At 40.7% G+C, this 17,918-nt stretch overlaps 1 protein-coding gene across 2 annotated transcripts in view; it reads right to left on the minus strand.

Annotated features, from left to right (window-relative positions):
• MRPL3 (mitochondrial ribosomal protein L3) overlaps window positions 1–11,625 on the minus strand; it is a 29,953-nt gene extending 18,328 nt beyond the window's left edge. The window contains exons 1-7 of one of the 2 annotated variants that reach the window (XM_086468028.1): window positions 11,575–11,625; window positions 10,311–10,333; window positions 9,398–9,576; window positions 8,103–8,194; window positions 7,170–7,268; window positions 3,172–3,271; window positions 1,210–1,270 (exon numbers count right to left, since the gene is read on the minus strand). In XM_086468028.1, the coding sequence (XP_086324154.1) occupies window positions 1,210–1,270; window positions 3,172–3,271; window positions 7,170–7,268; window positions 8,103–8,194; window positions 9,398–9,576; window positions 10,311–10,333; window positions 11,575–11,625 (605 nt within the window). Of the gene's footprint in view, window positions 1–1,209; window positions 1,271–3,171; window positions 3,272–7,169; window positions 7,269–8,102; window positions 8,195–9,397; window positions 9,577–10,310; window positions 10,334–11,560 lie in introns of both variants that reach the window. The other variant, XM_086468026.1, reaches the window with a different exon arrangement.
• Between the last annotated feature and the right edge of the window lie 6,293 nt (window positions 11,626–17,918).

The following is a 17,918-nucleotide window of genomic DNA, read 5'->3' on the forward strand; positions in this document are numbered from 1 at the left end:
TTACCAGTATCTTTTACACTGCCAAAAAACCCCTTCCCTAGTTCTTGAAATAATTCCAGAAAAACAAAGCTTTTCTGCATTAACAAAGCATGACACTTAACCTACGTGGAACGACTGTATTCCTAATGACACCGTGCTTTGCTTTGCAAACAAGCTATTGTCTCTTATAGGCTGTTCACTGAATGCAATTTAGAAGATGAATGAGTACTATACCAGATCTAAGTATTACATAAGGAAGTTTGACATAGAAAAATGCTAATTCCTTTTCTCAACAGGGTGCCCTCATAGGTGTAGTCAGGCATAGCTGTATTAGAACCAACTACTTGTCTGTACTGATACGGTCTGTTTCCCCATATATATGAAGCCCAAGGCCAGTTGGGTAGTATCTCCATTACACAAAAAATAAAAACATCAAATGGATACATTATCTTTCTATCACAACACAACAAAAATAAACTTCACTGAAATACAGAGATAGGAGTTCTCTTGTGGAAATCACGGACGTAACAGAAGAGGCATGACTAGCCTGTGCTGCAAGATGCCAATTTTTCTTTTGACACCCTCTACCACTTGAGCTCTAATTTGGCATTCCCAGCGGTCTGAGAAGAAATCATTCCTCCCACATTAAAGTAAATCATTAGCCACTGCTGGCAAGGAGATGAGCTGCAATATGAGAGAAAACAAAAAAAGGAATTTGACAGCTCTGTCGTCCTGCTGAATGTATTCAGTATCTTTCTGCTCTTCTTTCGGTCCACACGATACATCTCTCCTCCCACCTCTTCACCAAATCAAAATTAAGCAGTCGTTTTGGGCATTGACGCCTTTCAGCATTTATTCCCCACTTGTACGTGCCACAGATGCTGCATTACAGACCTCTTCACCTACGCTAAGCTTGAGCACCTCTTTCTCAAGCTATTTGTCAAGCACTTCTGTGCTAATCATGTATGTGCGGCAGACAACACATGCAGAACCACAGCCCGAATAGTATTTGTTTACCTACAGTGTTCAAAATCAAAAGTAAGCCTCAGCAAAGAAAGATAATTTGTTATTTTTGATGCAATGGCTGAATGGATTTCTATTTCCGGCCACTACCCTTGCAATTGTATTTCAGCTTTTGTGTCACAAGTTCAAGCCAATGTAAAGGGGAAAAAATAATCAAATGGTCTATTTGAAAGATGAACTGTACACATTAAATCATTAGGAACCTACGTTTTTGCAGTAACGTCCACGAACTGCCCTGGGCGGAAGTGAGCAGCATACAAAGGAGTACCTTCAAAAGAAGAAGAGAGATCATGTTCAACTAAATGCTGAAATCCTCAAACCACAACTCAGTCATTACCATCGGTAGATTACAGTCACAGAACAGAAACAAAACTTTGTTTTTATTCACATATTATTCGTTCTTCATTATAAACCTCACCGACTAAAACAGATGCTTTGTAGTTACTACTTAAGCATATTTCTCTGTTCCTAGCTCAATTTCAAATGAGCAGGAAGGAAGGGTCGGGGCTTTATTCAGATATGTTGCACCTCAGACACCAAAAGAGACAAAGCCCAAAACGCTTCATTAGTTAAGAAACAATAAACAAACTTTGCAAGAAAACAACATGTTCCACTTATAACTACTAGCACCTTACAAGGTGAAGGGTTTAAAAAAAAAAAAAAGACCAAAACAAAAAACACTTCCTAAAAAAACAGTTAAGAATTAAAAAAAAAAAAAAGTTTTGTAATGTTTCCTCTTTGTTAATACACTAAACTAAAAACTGTGGCAGAAGTACAGCTTCATCCACTGGGGAATTACCTATACATCAGCCTTCAGTAGAAGTAGTGTTGCTGTCAGGTCAGTGACACCACTCACCTGACTGCAATTATGCTCCTTCCCCTAAGTGCTTGTAGTATCAAAGTTTTAATGTTAATTAAAGATTTATTTTGTCTGCAGCTATTTTTTTTTCATCCAAGTGCAATATTCTTTTATTAGCAGCTTTAAAGAAACAACACAAAACTGATAACTTGGTTCATTATAAATGAACTTTAATCTGAAGATCCACGCAGCTGCATTTTTAAGTTTCCAGCCTGTTTTAAGACAAATTAAAAAAATGAAACATTAATTGCTTCAGGTCCACACCCTTTCATGCTATTATCAAATGATAACAAACTGAAATGATGTAAACATCTCCTAAGTCTCAAGCATAAAAATCCTCATATTATTTCATGTTACATTTATACGACCCACACCTGGGGTAAGATGCCTGTCAGCAGCAAGCAACTGACAGAAAGTCATGTACCTGAAGGATGTTATGTACAAAACACCCACACTGCAAAATCAGTTTATTGAAAACTTGTAATTCTGCTTTATCTCAAAGCTTCTGCTTCCTTTTATCAGTCCAGACTTCCTCTTCATGTCAGATTTCATTCTTATCAGTTACCACACTGTCTTAAAAAGGTCTTGCAAAAACTTCCTCTAATGGCAAATAAAGATGTAACACATTAGAATTTCCTACCCTACATAATTCTTGGGAAAATATCTATAACTGTCAAAAAGCACAAAATTAAAGCTACCTAAATACACTAGCTAATAACTAACATGAAAACAGAGAACTTTTCATTAAATCTCCAAACTTCTAATACCGATTTTTAGTGAGAACGTTTGTCATAAAATGCTTTAATGTGTTTTACTTTGCAAGCTGCCAGAAAAAAATGCCATATGACAGCCATCAGTCCTACTTCTGAATGCAGCAAGAAGAAACAAACCTCAAGCTGCTACTTTAGGCTCCTGAGAAACACTACCACAAAATTCTCTGTGCCCCTCTCATAAGGATAATTAGAAAACTTCCTGTAAATGCATTCCTATTTATACCCAACAACTGAGTCAAGGTTACAGACATCAATTTCTTAACTTGATGGTCATATTAGCTAGCTTGGATCAGATTTTCTAATCAATAGAAACATAATATCCAGGAAAAATCCTACTTCTCATCACCTAACAAGTGAAGCCCATTGTCTAGTTTTCCATAAGAAAAAAATTTGTTTGTGCTTAATGACAAAGAAATAAGAATTCAGCAATTTCCATACAAAACAAAGAGGAAATACACATCATAACTTGGTTTAGGTCTACAAGTGGCAGACATTAAACGATTATGCATATAATATTCAGTAGGTCAAAAGCATTACCTGGTTTAATTATGGCATCATCTGTTACATTAAATGTTGTAACTTTCTGCTTCCGTGGTACTCCAGCTTCTTTAAAAATTTCCATTGCAGACTCTGATTTCTGTAACAAAGAGCAGACATAAAATGATCTTAAAAATACCAAAGGATCAACCTAGCACAGAAAGTGATTACAGACTGTCAACACCACTCAGAGAAACAGATATCTCATACTACACTTTTATCTCGAGAATAGCATTTCAACTCCATATGAAACTAATTTAAAACCCCTGTGTCTGCATTTTAGTTTCTGTCAACTAGTTTATATGATGTAGCTGTAGGTTAACAAGAGATATATGAAGATTTCTGAGATCAGAAAAGGGAAACCAATCATTTAGAATGTACATAAAATATATTACTGCTTTTTCATGACTTTCAGAGAGTTTTGTAGTAATCTGAAAGCATTTTCTCTCTTTCAAAGCTCCTAATGACTTAGTTCCTACCATAAATATAATTTATAATTGATTTAACTAAAAAAAAAACATAGAAATAAAGCCTGTTCTTGCAGAAACTTCTAGAAATACGTAACTTCCCACAGAAAAGAAGCTAGTCTCTGGATAAAAAAGAAAAATGAAGAACAACAGGTTTATGATTAATTTTTTAAGATTAAGATTTTTAAGATACCAAGTACACTCAGTGTCAAACAACTGCTGACTTACTAAAGAAGGTCTCTTCTTTTTAAAGGAGTATGACAAAGTTCAAAGTACTTAAAATTGTTCTCAGCTGTTTTAAACAAGGCAACTCACAGCACAGCTGATCACTGAGATGATACCAAGCAATGGAAACAGTGATGCAGGAAAACAGTGGCCACAGGAAAAAAACAATGCAGCTGATTTTTCTTCAAATGAATTCTCCTAGAAAGCAATTTAAGCATCTCACAATGCTGTCACACTTGGATAGTCACATCTCTGAGGTCCGCTTCTCAAAAGTTCTGTGCAGTTCTCTCTCTCTCAAAAACAAAACTTTAAAATCATTACTTAGTTTATTTTGAAGATCTGTGTGTGGCCATCCTTTTGTTGTCAAAAATCTGTTAAAAAGCATTAGGAGAACAGAGGACGTTTTGTGAAGGATGAGGGAGCAAGATGATGAGGATCTCTGACTTAGACACAAACCAGAATTTTTGACTTTATGAATCTGTCATTTGAGGAGAAAGTATGGATATAAAGTCTTTGAGAGTTAAAAGGTTTTTTTGAGTGATTTAACTTGAGTTCATAGTACAAAACACTTCAAATCCCTCTTTTTCAAAAAAAAAAAAAAAAAAAAAGTCATCATCAACTAAGTACAAAAATCTCCCCTAAGACCAAAAATTTGAGGCATCAATGGAGGACAATTGTATAAAACTGTAGTACCTATGTAAGAATTAAAACCAGACATCCTCTTTCTACTAAATGCCTGCCTATCCATCCTTTATTTCCACTGTTACATAAAACTGCTGCCTTAGATGACAGCAAGGGGAGCTCTGTGCTCAGCATGGATGCCTGGAAACAGCTACCACAGCTGAAGGAAAGCACAGTGAAGTCAAAGGGTAAAAACTGCTTACATCTCAAGAGTCCTACTGTAGCCTTGCACTGTTCTACTTCAACAAGTTTTCTTCAAACAGTCAAGAGATGCATTTCCACAAATAAAACACTGCAGTCTTTACAAAGCCTTCCTAAAAAGTAATACTGAAGAGAAGGACATTGAGTGAATTCTTAGATGTTCCTATTTTTAAAAAGACCAACACTATATTCCAGTATTATAGGAAAATTACCAATATGCTCTCACTGAAAGGAAGCATATAAAATATTTTTGTCAAAACACTGTTAGAACACTTTTGAGAATAATTCTGCATTAAAAAAAATAATGAAAAATCTGTTCACTTGTAACAGACTGCAATACATCAAGCTAAAAAGGAAAAAAAAAAAGTCTTGCTAAAAATGCAATACCCCTTATCATTTTTTAAGCAATCTGACACTCAAAAGAAATACATTAAATTCTCCATTAGTAAAAGTACTGAGGGAATCGTTAGATTGAATTCATCAAAAATCAGTAGCTGTGAGGATTCCAAGGAAGACAGATGTTACTATGAGGAATTAAGAGAAGATAAACTGCTTGTGTTAATACAATACAGTATCATTCAGCTTTCTTTTAATTCTCACTTTCAGACATTTCAGAGGGAAAAGAAACACATAAAGCCTGATAAACATAGAAGAGCAATGATTCAAACCTGCAGCTAAACCACACAAAACCATCCTTTGTTAGTACCTTACAAGTAAAATTGTTCAGAATCAGCATGCCAAATTCTTTCTTAGAAATCATCTAGTTTATACAATGACGATGATAACAACAACAATAATAATAATACAGAGCTCAGTCTCAGGCCAGGTCCTCATCACAGATTGGTCTAAGGATATTCAATTAATTTCTTTAGTAAAATGAGTCTAAATTCAACCAAATTAATAGGAGCTAACTTGGAAAATGTTACGTCCAAAAGAGTCTTTAGCATAACTTAAACTACTAAAAAATTCTTGAGGTGACTTTTTAGGTAGTTCAGCTTTGAAGAAATTTTCTTAGATCACAAGAACTGTTTAAACAGAAATTTTCTATTTATCTCCTTGCTTTCTGCACATTTACTCTGACAACATACTGAATCACTAATAACATCATCTTTATGAAAACGTCAACTGCAAGGAGTCTAATGAGCACAACACAACTTGAAAATTGTTATTCACATGATTCTCGCATGTGTCAAACCAAGGTAACAGCAAAGAAAAAACACAGCTGTAATTTCTCCAGGAAAAACGTCACACCTGGAAAGTGGAAATGGATTGAAATGACAAGAAAGGCACCTGAAAAGTACAAGCAACCATGGTCAAACATGGCATAAACCCACTGAATAAAAGAAAGATACCTTAAAATGTAGGCCTGTTCAAAATCAGTAGAATATACTATAAAAGCCAACAGATTTATCAAATGGGAAAAAAATCTTTCTTTCCTCACCTCCATCAAAGCAAAAACAAGCACACAGATTAATTTTGAGGCTCTGGGACAACCTTCTGTTTGAAAAAGGAAAATATATGTCCTCAAAAAGCCACAATCACCAACTGAAATAATCTGCTTAGTAATCACGAGTCCTTTTTTTTTTTTTTTTTTTTTTTTTACTTGCCTAAATCAAACAAATAGTGTCAGGATACTGCAAGAAGTATTTTTGTATTTTAAAAATATTTTATAGAAACAGTCAATGATAGAAATTGCAATCCTTTGAGGGAAAGCTTTGTTTCTTTGTTTCTGCCTTGATCTGTAATTCAATTTTCCTCCTCAGGAATGACAGCTCTGCTGGACAACCTTAGCCATTGAAGCTGGCTGGGAACTCCATATCAGGCATTTGGAATGCCTAAACAAGTCAGTGGTTTTGATATCACTGCTGATGAGCTAGAATCACAACGATGTCTTCCTGAAAATGTAATTCTTAAACTTACTCATCAGTAAAACCATATGCAAATTAAACAATCTCAACAGATCTGTGGAAAAATTACAACTAGAGCTAATAAAACAGTACAGAAGAGTGAGCTAGAGAACAGTGTCTTCTAAACAACCAGTGAAGCTGGGTAAGTGTACAACAGGCCATTAAAGCGTGTACCCTGCAGTCCTCATTTTGTATTGCATCTCCACAGACACAGAGAACAAACATGTTTCTACATTGCTAATGGCCCTTCAGACCTGGGATACTGCACATCAAAGCAACTTCCTAAACCCACAGCTTTCCTAGAGAATCAAGGAGAAAAACTTTCAAAAAGTTCTTCTTGCTATTCTCTTAACCAAAAATTGACACTAGCATTAAATAAGCAAGGAACAGAAGAGCAGTTCCAAAGCATGCATGTCTGCCAATTAATCTTTTAAGGGACGCTACCTATGCTACTTTTGTGATGTTATCACAACAGAAACAACTGCTCTAACGAAAACACCCAAAGTGGTTCACTTACAAAAAAAGGAGATGCATTTTTGCCTCCCACAAGTAGCTTAGATGTTTTTCCACCCGACTCTTCCTTTGAAATGTATCTTAAAACATGGCAATCTTGCACCTTCAGGAAAAAAAAAAAGTGTTTGAGTATAAGTAGATGTGTATGCTTTGAGACCATAGTAACAGATCACCAAAACAAGTGAAACAAAGTCAGTCTGCTTTCCTTTGTATCTATATAACCGGAGATACAGCCTACAAGTAGGGGAGCATGTTACCTTTTTACCAGACATTCTTTTTCCAACCAACTAAAAGCTTAACTTAGAAAAAAATATTAGTAGAATGCAAACTGTATTTTCATAAATGCCCTAGAAATCAAATAAACTTTTATAGCAATCTTTTTCCTGCAAGATCTGCAAAATCCCTACTGTGTGCAGTGGCAAAGCATACAGTAACAGCCCACACTTTAGGCTCCTGCTCCTTTGCCCTGTAAACCTGGTGTCCTTCACAGCACTGGTTCATCATATGGCAGCAACAGGTCAGTGAGCAGCTTCATCACTGTAGTAGATGCCAGGGAATATGAAGCAGCAGCTTCAGGGCTACAAAGGCTCAGCAACCAAGGTGAAACTAATCCCAAAGTGCCTGCAGGTAGCAAAAAACCCCAACCAACTAGCCTAGCAAACCCCAACTTTATATTGTCTTCCCATCTTCCCTCACCTTGGTAACACCATGCACAGTTCTGCAGCACTTGAGTACCTGAGACAGAAGGCACACCACTCCTAGAACGTTTAGGATACAAACAGAAAATAGGCATGGTGTACTATGCAGGGCTGAGAGAAATCCCTCCTTTCGTTAGGGATTTCCTACTCTGTATAAGTGATAAGTTTCACTTTTGCCTGAAACCTCTGTTTAACAATCTGAATACAGTATAGATTAAATTAATTATGATTTCTTTCACCTTAAGTAGTGTGACAGCATGTTTTTTTCCTGACTTGGTCCATATTGGCATCATTCCCAGTTTTACTGCAACAACACCAACTCTGATGGAATCTGTAGATCAAAACAGAACAGTTAATATTTGAAAGAGCCCATCTCATAACCTGCAGTCACATTAACTCAGATGTTTCCTAAGGAGTTGAAGGAAAGAAAACATCACTGACTCCCTGCGGGTAGGCCAGGAATAACCTGTTCACTGTTTTCAGTCCCACTAGCAGTAAAGTTCTATCTGTCCCCGTTGTGTTTGACAGAACACACAAAACAGTTCTCCATTAAGTTCAGAACGACCAATGCTTCAGACTTTTATTTTTTTAAGAAAATACAACACCCATGTAGTTAGTTTCACTAGAGCCAAACTAACTATTGAAAAGTTTACTGTAGTAGGTTCCTCCCACCCCAACCTCAGTATATTTTGTCACTGTAACTGTACAGCAAAGGCAATCTGTCAAGTCTGGCTGCTGACAGTCCATGGCTGTGAAAAACATGCCATGATGAATGAATGCTTCAAAGTTCAAACAATGCTCCTTCCAGTTTCCACTGTCATACCTGAGGATCTTGTCACGGATTTGCAGACGCTGCTGTTTGCTATTAAATGGCGTGACCTTTTTGAAAACTCAAAACCTTTATGTTGGGTTTTAGTCTGTAAGACTTTGGATATTAGGAAAAGGTTCTTCACTGAGAGGGTGGTCAGTCACTGGAACAGGGTCCCCAGGGAAGTGGTCATGGCACCAGGCCCGTCAGAGTTCAAGGAGTGTCTGGACAGTGCTTAGTCATACGGTTTAGTTTTAGGCAGTGCTGCAGGGAGCAGGACTCGATGATCCTTACGGGTCCCTTCCAACTTGAGATATTCTAGGATTCTATGAATCATTGAACGGAAGTGGGATGTATTATATACTACAGTTTTTCCTCAGAATCCAGCAATATTTACAAGAACATTTTCAAGTTTGTATACTACATATTCTAGGGAGGTTTTTTTGCATAGTTCTTAGCTTATTATCTTGTCATTGTACAACAACAGGACTGGCCAAGTGCTGATTTGGGCTAAAACCTAAGTTCTCACATGGTTCTTAATACCTTGTAATATTTTAAATGCTTTTTAGAGAACTAGTGTATCACATTTACTTATTTCCTAGATATGTCAGACAATTGAGGTAAAAGCAAAAAGGAAAATACAAGACACAATCCTGATGTTACTGAATGCAACAACAACAGCTATTTCAGCATGAGTTTGGTACTTCAGAAGAAATACTTTCTTACCTGGCTTCCACTCGTTCAGTGGCCATGGCTCATCCTTCAGAGGGCACAGCTTGCTGGCTGTCTGAGCTTTGTACTCCTCTGCAATTGTCTTGTTGAGGAACTGGACATTCTCTTCAGAAAGATGCTCATGCCACCATGTTGCACTGTTAATGTGCCTGACTACAAAGCCCAGCTGTCCCCTTTCCAGTGATGGGAAAAAGTTTTAAGTGTCTTATCAGTTCAAATAATGTCTCATAACACATATATTTGTAATGTAATACATACTACATAATTACACAATTACGTTACACAGTCATAAAGACTGAAATTGTACCAGCAAGCTATTCAACCACTGTCATGCAAACTGGCCACTCTGACCAACAATATCTAATTATCTGTTGTGCTCTCATCTAACTTTTAAAATATTCTAAAGTACACTAAAAGGGGAAAAGTAACAACAAATCAAACAAATGCTTCTATGATGAAAAAAAGCCATATCCATAAATGAAGAGATACCAGTTGGTGCTGTTTACTTCAACTTTTAGCAAGACTTTCAACACAATCTCCCGTGTCGCCCTTCTACCCAAGCTGGGATGTTATGGCATGGATGGGTGGGCTATCAGATGGGCAAAAACCTGGCTGGATCATCAGCCTGAAGGAGTCATGGTTAACGGTTTGCACTCTACCATAAGGCCAGTTACAAGTAGAGTTCCTCAAGAGTCTATTCAGGCACTTGTCCTGTCTGCTATCCTTAATAGCGACCTGTAAGAGGGGATGAGTGCATCTTTCTTAAGTGGGCAAATAAAACCGAACTGAAGGGAGCAGGTGACAGTGCTCAAGGGGGTCCCTCTGCCATCAGAGAGACAGGCCAACAAGGAACCTGATGAAATTGATAAAGGAGAAATGCAAAGTCCCACACCTGTGATGGGATAACCTCTTGCCAGGTACAGGCCATGACTTCAGCAGAGCTGCTCGCCAGTCAGGCACAGGACCTGGGAGTCCGGGACAGGGCACAAAAAGGTAAAAAAGGAGCCAGCGAGCTCCTGGCACCAATGACAGCTAACAGCAGCCTGGGCTGTATCAACAGAAGCACGGTCAGGATATCAAGGGAAGAAGTCATCATCCTTTCCTCAGCACCCCGAGGCAGACCACATCTGCAATACTAAATCCAGTTTGGGTTTCCCAGTACAACAGGGATGTCTATAAGTAAGCAAGTCCAGCAGTGCTCCACAAAGATACAGGGGCTGGAGAGCGTGCCCTACAAGGAGGCTTGAGGGAACTGGGCTTGTTCAATCTGGAGAAGAGGAGGCTTAGGGGGAACCTGACAGCAGCTTTCCCACACCTATGAGAAGGGTACTGAAAAAACAGAGCCATGCCGTGTTTACCAAGGTGCATGGCAGGAGAATGAGAGAATTGGTATAAACTGAAAATGGGGGTTCTGAGTTGACATAAGGAAAACATGTTCAGCTTGAAGACAGTCAAACACTGGCACAGGGTCCCAGGGAGATTATACAGCTTCTGTCCTTGGAGGCTGTCAAGGCCCAACCAGACAAAGTCCTGAAAAACCTGGTCTGACCTCAGAGCTGGCCACACTGTGAGCAGAAGGTTAGACTAGAAACCTCCTGAGCTCCCTTCCAGCCACAACAACTCCCTGATTTCACGTTCACTGCTAACAGCTACAGCAGTTTAACTGCACTACCATTAACTTTTGTGAGTGCTACGAAAAGCCCAAATGCCCCTCAGTCCCCTGCAAGTCCAACAAAACAGAGTATTTAACAACAGTTAGAGAATGCAGTTGGCTAGCTGCAACAACAGGCCACGGCGACTCAAAAGGCAGTAGTTCAAATCAGTCATTATGAAGCCAAGATGCTTCCGTGGCAAACATGCATGCCCTGCCGTAACTCCCACCCAGGCGGGGGCTACTCCTGAGGCCCGAGTGCCCCAGCACCGAGCCGCGGCCCTGCCACCTTCGCACGTGCGAGTTCTCCGGGCGCTGTCACCAGGCCGCACCCAGCGGCCTCTCCAAACGCGGGAGACCAGAGACGCCGCCGAGGGGAAGGAAGGGCCGCCGAGGTGTCCCTCACCTCGGGGCCGCGACACGGGCCGAGCCCTCGCCGCCCTGCGACGCGCCCCCACCCCCGCAGCAGCCCCCCCCCCCCCCCCCCCTCCCAGCCCGTCTGCTACCTGTCGCCGGCCGCCGCTGCCCACAGCCGGCCCCCCAGCCGGCCCAGCAGCCCCCAGCCCGCCATGCCGCGACCGCGGGCGGAACCACTGCCAGCTTCCGGCGCCGCGTGGTCCCACGCTGAAAGCCTTCCGGGCAGCCTCGGAAAGAAGGTTCCGGCCCGCGCTGCCTGCGGGGAGTGGGCGGCTGTCTCAAAGGTTGACAGAAAGGCTGCCGAACCGAGTGGAAGACGTGGTCGTGCCTCAACTTCCCCCGACACCGCTGGCCCCCGCGGCTTCGCCGGCCGGCCCAGGGGGTCAGGTGACTCGCCCCCAACCCCGCGGCACTGCCTGGGGTTTAACTTGGGCCCTGGCCGGCGCCCGGTTGGCTTCTCTGTGCCAGGGTCGAGTGCCGCCCGAAGGCCCCGCGGGCCTGAGCTGCAGCACCCGTGAGCTTCTCTGATACGGGGGAAGACCTCACCCCAGGCTGTGATGGGAGAGGACGTGCCGAACTATCCACGGACACCCTCTCCCCCCAACCCCGCCAGCGCTGCCCTCACTCCCGTGCCCCCGTTCCAGCCACGAACCGGTGAAACCCAACAAATAAGTGTCAGTAAGGGAAAGTGGCACTGGCAGGTGAAGTCCATTGCTGGCAAGCACCGCGTAGGCACACAGGGTTGCAGGACCTTTGTGGATTCAAAACCTTCCTCCCCATCGAGGGGATGCCGGGGGGGGGGGGGGGGGGGGGGGGGTGGGCAGAAGCGTCTCTGCTTTATCAAACCGCTGTGGGGTGCAGGGCTTAACTGCTTCAGGTGCTCCTTGCGAGTGGGTGGGCCCAGGGAGGCCCCCAGGGTGGCAGGGCACCATTTGTGGGTGGTATATTTAATACTGTAGTCTGCCAAGTTACTGGTAAAGTTAAAGGGGATGGGCCAGGCAGAGGATTTCTGGGCAGCCTGGAAGAGAGCTGGTACCACTGACACTCTGGCTTCAGTGAGATCTGGCTTTCATCAGTATTAAGAATTAATTCCCCTTTTTTCTGAGCAGGGCACCAGCACAGCTAAGAGTGCACTAGGAAGGATAGTGAATGGGTATGAACCCAAGATTCCCTTTTGGTTTCAACAGAAATATATTTTTTTAAAGATACGTGACAATTCAGTGCGGTCAGCTAAAGTCTGTCATTGCTTCTCTTTACCCTGCCATGCTGTCTTCTTCCCCACTGTGGTATGTGTGTGTGGGTGTTGCAGTCAAGGCTTGTGGCCAGGTACCCAGATCCAAGAGAGGCTGTAGGCACCTCAGGGTGGGTAACTGAGCAGAATTTTGGTGTTCACACCCAAAACTGTGATCCAGAAAACTACCAGCAGCTTTCATACACATTCCTTGTCCTTGTGTTTACTTCTTGTCCTTTTAAGAAGTGTGTTCAGAAATGCAGCTCTCAAGTTCACAGCCCAACTTATATTCCCTCTCTAAAGCTGGTCAGTCATCTCCGCTATCAGTGACCACTGCATCTTTTTGTTCTCTCCCTGATGTCAAGAACAGCGACATCACAGGGGTGCTGCTAAATTTCATGTAGCTTTTTTTCTAGTGGGGTCCGTCAGTAGCTGTTGCTGCTGCTCTGACAGGGGTCTATACCAGGAGGAAGAAAGGATCTAAAGATGTTAAAAGTGATACCTCCCAATTTCTAAGCACTGTGATACTAGAATCGTGTTTACCCTACCAAAGTCCCCAGGAAGTAGCAAAATGCTATTTATCCTCATTTTAAACATACGGAACCAAGGCACACAGCAAGATTAAGTGACTTGCCAAGTCATGAAGGTTGTTCCCACCTAGAGAAGAGGGCTCTCTTAATGCTAGCTAGCCTTGTTGCCACAGTATGATGCTTTCCTCCTCTAGCATGCTGCACAGCTGAGGTGACATGGGATTTCATGTACCAGTAACTTGGAAGTAATACATGGGGATGCACATATTTTGGAAAGAAAAGTTTTAATGCTGTACTTTTTTCTCCTTTTTAACATTATAACGCAATATCAAACCCTAGGAGATTTTTGCTGCCATGCAGCTTTTCATGACATCAAAAAAGCATGAGCTCTTGTCAATTTGCGTGTGTGTTGCAAGATGGCTGCAACTCTGAATGCAATCAGAATGCAAGCTGCCTGCTGTAATCAGTGGGACAAGAATTCAAGTGCCTCCTGAACACAGCAGTAAAAGGCTCCCTGCACAGCAGTAGGAACGACTGACACTTTTCTGGAGAGAAGGAAGAGAAAGAAACAGTGCCTATTACAAAATAACCTTCCCTGCCAGTCTGCTGCCTCGGGTAGTCCTCAGAATTGCAGGAATGAGGAAATGGAAACACCACTGTTGAACCAGCAGACTTAACAAGAGAGAATTCACCTAGGTTTTGCCTGAGCAGAAGATCTCCCCAACTATGCCATGAAATGGGAAAAACACAAAAGGGGTGTGAGTGCAGCCAACTGATGGTTTGCAGTGAATGTTGCAAGCAAATGTGCAGCTGGGCTGACCGGTATCACTCATATAGCTCTCCAATTGCTGAAATTCCCTCCGGTAAAGTGCAACTACTCAGCCCAGGACTGCAGGTACAAGTGAGATCTATGAGTGAAGGAGGATGGATGGTGCTATAAACTGTATTTTTCTTGTGGCAAAATGGCACTTCCTGTAAATAAAGAGAAAAAACAACCTGAGAAGTTTAACTTGATCCTAGGAGTCCTTCAGCTCGTCCTTCCCATTCAAAAAAAAATAAAATTGAATGTAAATGCACCAATGCATTGTGCATGAACTGACCTTGCTACTTAAGAGTAAAGGGAGTTTGTTTAATACCTCTTTCACTCTGGAAAGGTTGGATATAGATTTAGATTTACATCTATATGTGTGTGTGTGTGCTGCCAGGTGTGACTGCCAGACCCATAATCCCAAGTGAGAAAGGTCGATTCCAATAACTAGCTGGGTTCTTTCTGGGAGTAAGCTGTGTCCTGTTTGTGCAGCTGGAGAGCCAGGCTGAAGGAGGTAGCTCTGTTTAACTCGCAGCAAAGATCTTACTGCAATACAATAAATAATGAAGCTCACTAAGCCACATGCCATTCTGTCACAGTATTTGGTGTGTGGGTAAACCCAAGAGATGTAGTTGAGAGTTGCAGAGCTGCAGGGCTCTGCCATGCAAATCTGCTCAAACTGGAGCCTTCCACCTGTGTATTTGTTGGAATATCACCTCTGCAACCTGCAGCAAGCCTTGGCTCTTCTCCACCGCACTCAGCAGGTCTCTAACAGATCAAATTGTAAACCTTTTAGCTGCCATCCATTGCATACCTTTGATATTTGGAGACTAAAAGAAATGTTTTAAAGCAATACTATTACTATATTTTCATCTTCATTTTGTACCTATAAACTCATTATATAACATCAAATGCTATAGAACACTGTATTGCTTATCTTGGTAAGAACTTCAGACAGGTGGGTTTTACCTTAGGGTAATAAGCAATTAGCAGTGTATTAGCACTTTTTATTATTATAGACTTGATTTCCCCATCACAACTAAGAATACAACTCAGCTCAGTATCTGGCACAAGAATTATGGATGTTAATGTATTTGGGGCTAGTAGGGATCATGAATATCTTTGAGTATTCTGGGACTTTTGCGTTTTGAATAGGATTTGAGAGACAGCAGAAAGGAAAGCAAGACTGCATTTGGCAGAGAAGATATTTTAGATCATCAATTACCTCAAAAGGACAAGATATAGTTTATTTTAAAGGTGTTTTTGGAATTTAAAATGATCCATCAAAAGGCAGTAGAAGTTTAAATTTGCATTAAAAAACCTACGGGAGAAATTGATGATGGTTCAGCCTAAAGGCAGAACGGCCTTGCTAAAACCCTAAGTAAATAAAGCAGGAGAAAAAATGCCATTTCAGAGATATACTCACATATTTAATGATATTATCCTGCACAAAGCCCATACTATCTTATTGCACTGAGTAACTTGGAGCAATGAAAATAACATTCAGAGCCTTGTTAGAAAGCCTTTACCATCTGGCTAGTTTTATCTCCTGTGCGTTCTCCTACACCAGCTCACCACCCTATTACGTGTTTGTTTTACATGCTGGGATCTGTACATATTGAAGGAGATTTCCAATTGATTTTTCAATATCATGGGCATGTCTTTTCAAATACCTTGAGGGCTGCTACAGAATTGCTAGTCTATATTACCGTTGACAATGATTTGTTTTTAACTAGACAATATTTATAATCTGCATTGTGTGAAGAAAACAGAAAGATCAGCAGCAACTGTGATTCTCTTGAGACACTTACATAGACCACCTACATACATGAAAATGACTGATGATTTATATAGCTCGGCATAAAATAACCTGTTGATCTCTGGATTTTATGTGATGCACCTTTTAACACCTCTGCTAATGAAGAGCTGTAACTGCCTAATTCTATGTTCAAAAATCAATTTAGGCAAAGATACTATGTACCAGAAGAAAAATTTATCCCATTCCTAATTTTTGTTGCTGAAAGCTTTCTTTTACTTTCCTTCAGTCTGACAAATAATAAAGAAAAGGCTTAACCCATCCTCAGCTGTACATTACATCCCCAAATCCATGCCCCAGGGTAAAGTAATGCTTTTTACGTGGCGAGAGCACCATCATGCCTCTGAGGTTCTCAAATCACTTTTCAAATATTAAAGTCCTCGAGTACCATTATGAGATATTTATGAATACATGGCAATGACCTTCATTTTACAGATGAGGAATCTGAGGTGCAGAAAAATTAAACAATTTGGCCAAGATTACAAAATAAGATACTGGAGGAGCACAGAACATATAGTCATAGATTTTTCAGTCCTGTGCTTTAGCGGCTAGAAAATGCTCCTTCTGATAATAGGGAAGGAAAGAAAAAAGGGGGGAAATGGGAATAAGAAACTAGAGATGTTGTAGATAAGAAGATATGTTGGCAGAGTGGTGTATGAGCTATAGAGAAAATCACAGTAGCTTCCAGGTGAAATACATCCACAGAGGAAGAGATGTGCAGCCTGCTGGGGTAAGCTCTCAAATGAACAGCCAGCCATTAAATGGAAATGTGGATTTGAGATCTATCAGTCAGGACATCTTTAGATGATTTATACCTATGACCAAGTAATACTGGCTGTTCAATATCCGATCAGCTGAAGGAATCTTTACTAGCAAGCGTGAATGATTGCACTGCAGGATATAGATGGAGCAGAACTGAATGTGCTGGGGAGACAGCCCCATGCATCTTGGCCATCCCATTGCCTTCATTTTGTGGTACAAAATCATCAATCGAAGCTGGTCCCATGGAAGTTACTTCTAAAGGAGAATCAGGGAGCTAGAGTTCTACATTACCTGCAAACTCATTTAAATATACATATTTCTAAAATAAAAACTGCTGCTCACAAGTGAGGTTTTCCAAAATATTCAGCACTGGCCCAAAGCAGCTTCTTCTGGAACAAGCAACAAGAATGTTTTCAATTCAATGGGAGCACAATTTATCCAAAGCCGTGCTCTTTGGACAATCCCACACAAATTATTTTTGGTCAAATGTTAGTCTTCTAACAAGTCACATCTTTCACTATTGTCTTTTAGCAAATGAAGAAGCCAAAATTTAAACACTAAGAATAACAATGATCTAATTTCTTCATTTATATATATAAATATTTCAATGGAAAGATCAATCCACTGCCAATCTGTTCTTGTGTGTTGTCTTTTAAAAAAAAATATGTCTTGAATATTCTTTTGGTACAAAACCAAGTTTTCTGTCACACACAAGTGGTCTGTGTGTGCACAAAGTTACAGATCACTGGTTGTCACAAAATCAGGCTGTGCAAAATTTCTTTTGGAAAACATGTCACGCAAAGTTGGATATTGGGTGTGAGTTTGAAAAATACAAATGAAACAAAATAAGAATTCCCAAACATAAGAGATTATAAATTTGGGTAGCCGAAATACAACCCGTTTGAAAGCCAGCCAGATCGTTTGGATTAAGTAGGCATATTTTAAGACGTGCAATCCTGATGGATCATGCCCTCCAAGCCAGATCTGTTTGCGGCTATGGTCTGAATCCTTTGTAACAGCTGAATATGCCAGGCTTTTGAAAAATTGCTACTCAGGCCGCAGACTGAGTGGGCATGTTTGTGTTTCCACGTTATAAGCTGCTAACATTAGAAATGCCCATGCTTCAGGCCAGGTATCTCTTGAAACACTTTTATTACCCTTTTCTTAGAATGTGGAAGTTGAAAGCAGGCAGCCTTGTGGCAGAGAGAGAAATAAAGACAACAACTGCAAAACTGTGTTGTTTTTATTTTAAACATGCAAAATACAGTTCATGCATCTGCCATTTTGAAAAATCTCTCAG

The sequence above is a fragment of the Leptosomus discolor genome, chromosome 7 (genome assembly GCF_034619465.1).
Source record: "Leptosomus discolor isolate bLepDis1 chromosome 7, bLepDis1.hap2, whole genome shotgun sequence".
Classification (NCBI taxonomy): Eukaryota; Metazoa; Chordata; class Aves; order Leptosomiformes; family Leptosomidae; genus Leptosomus; species Leptosomus discolor.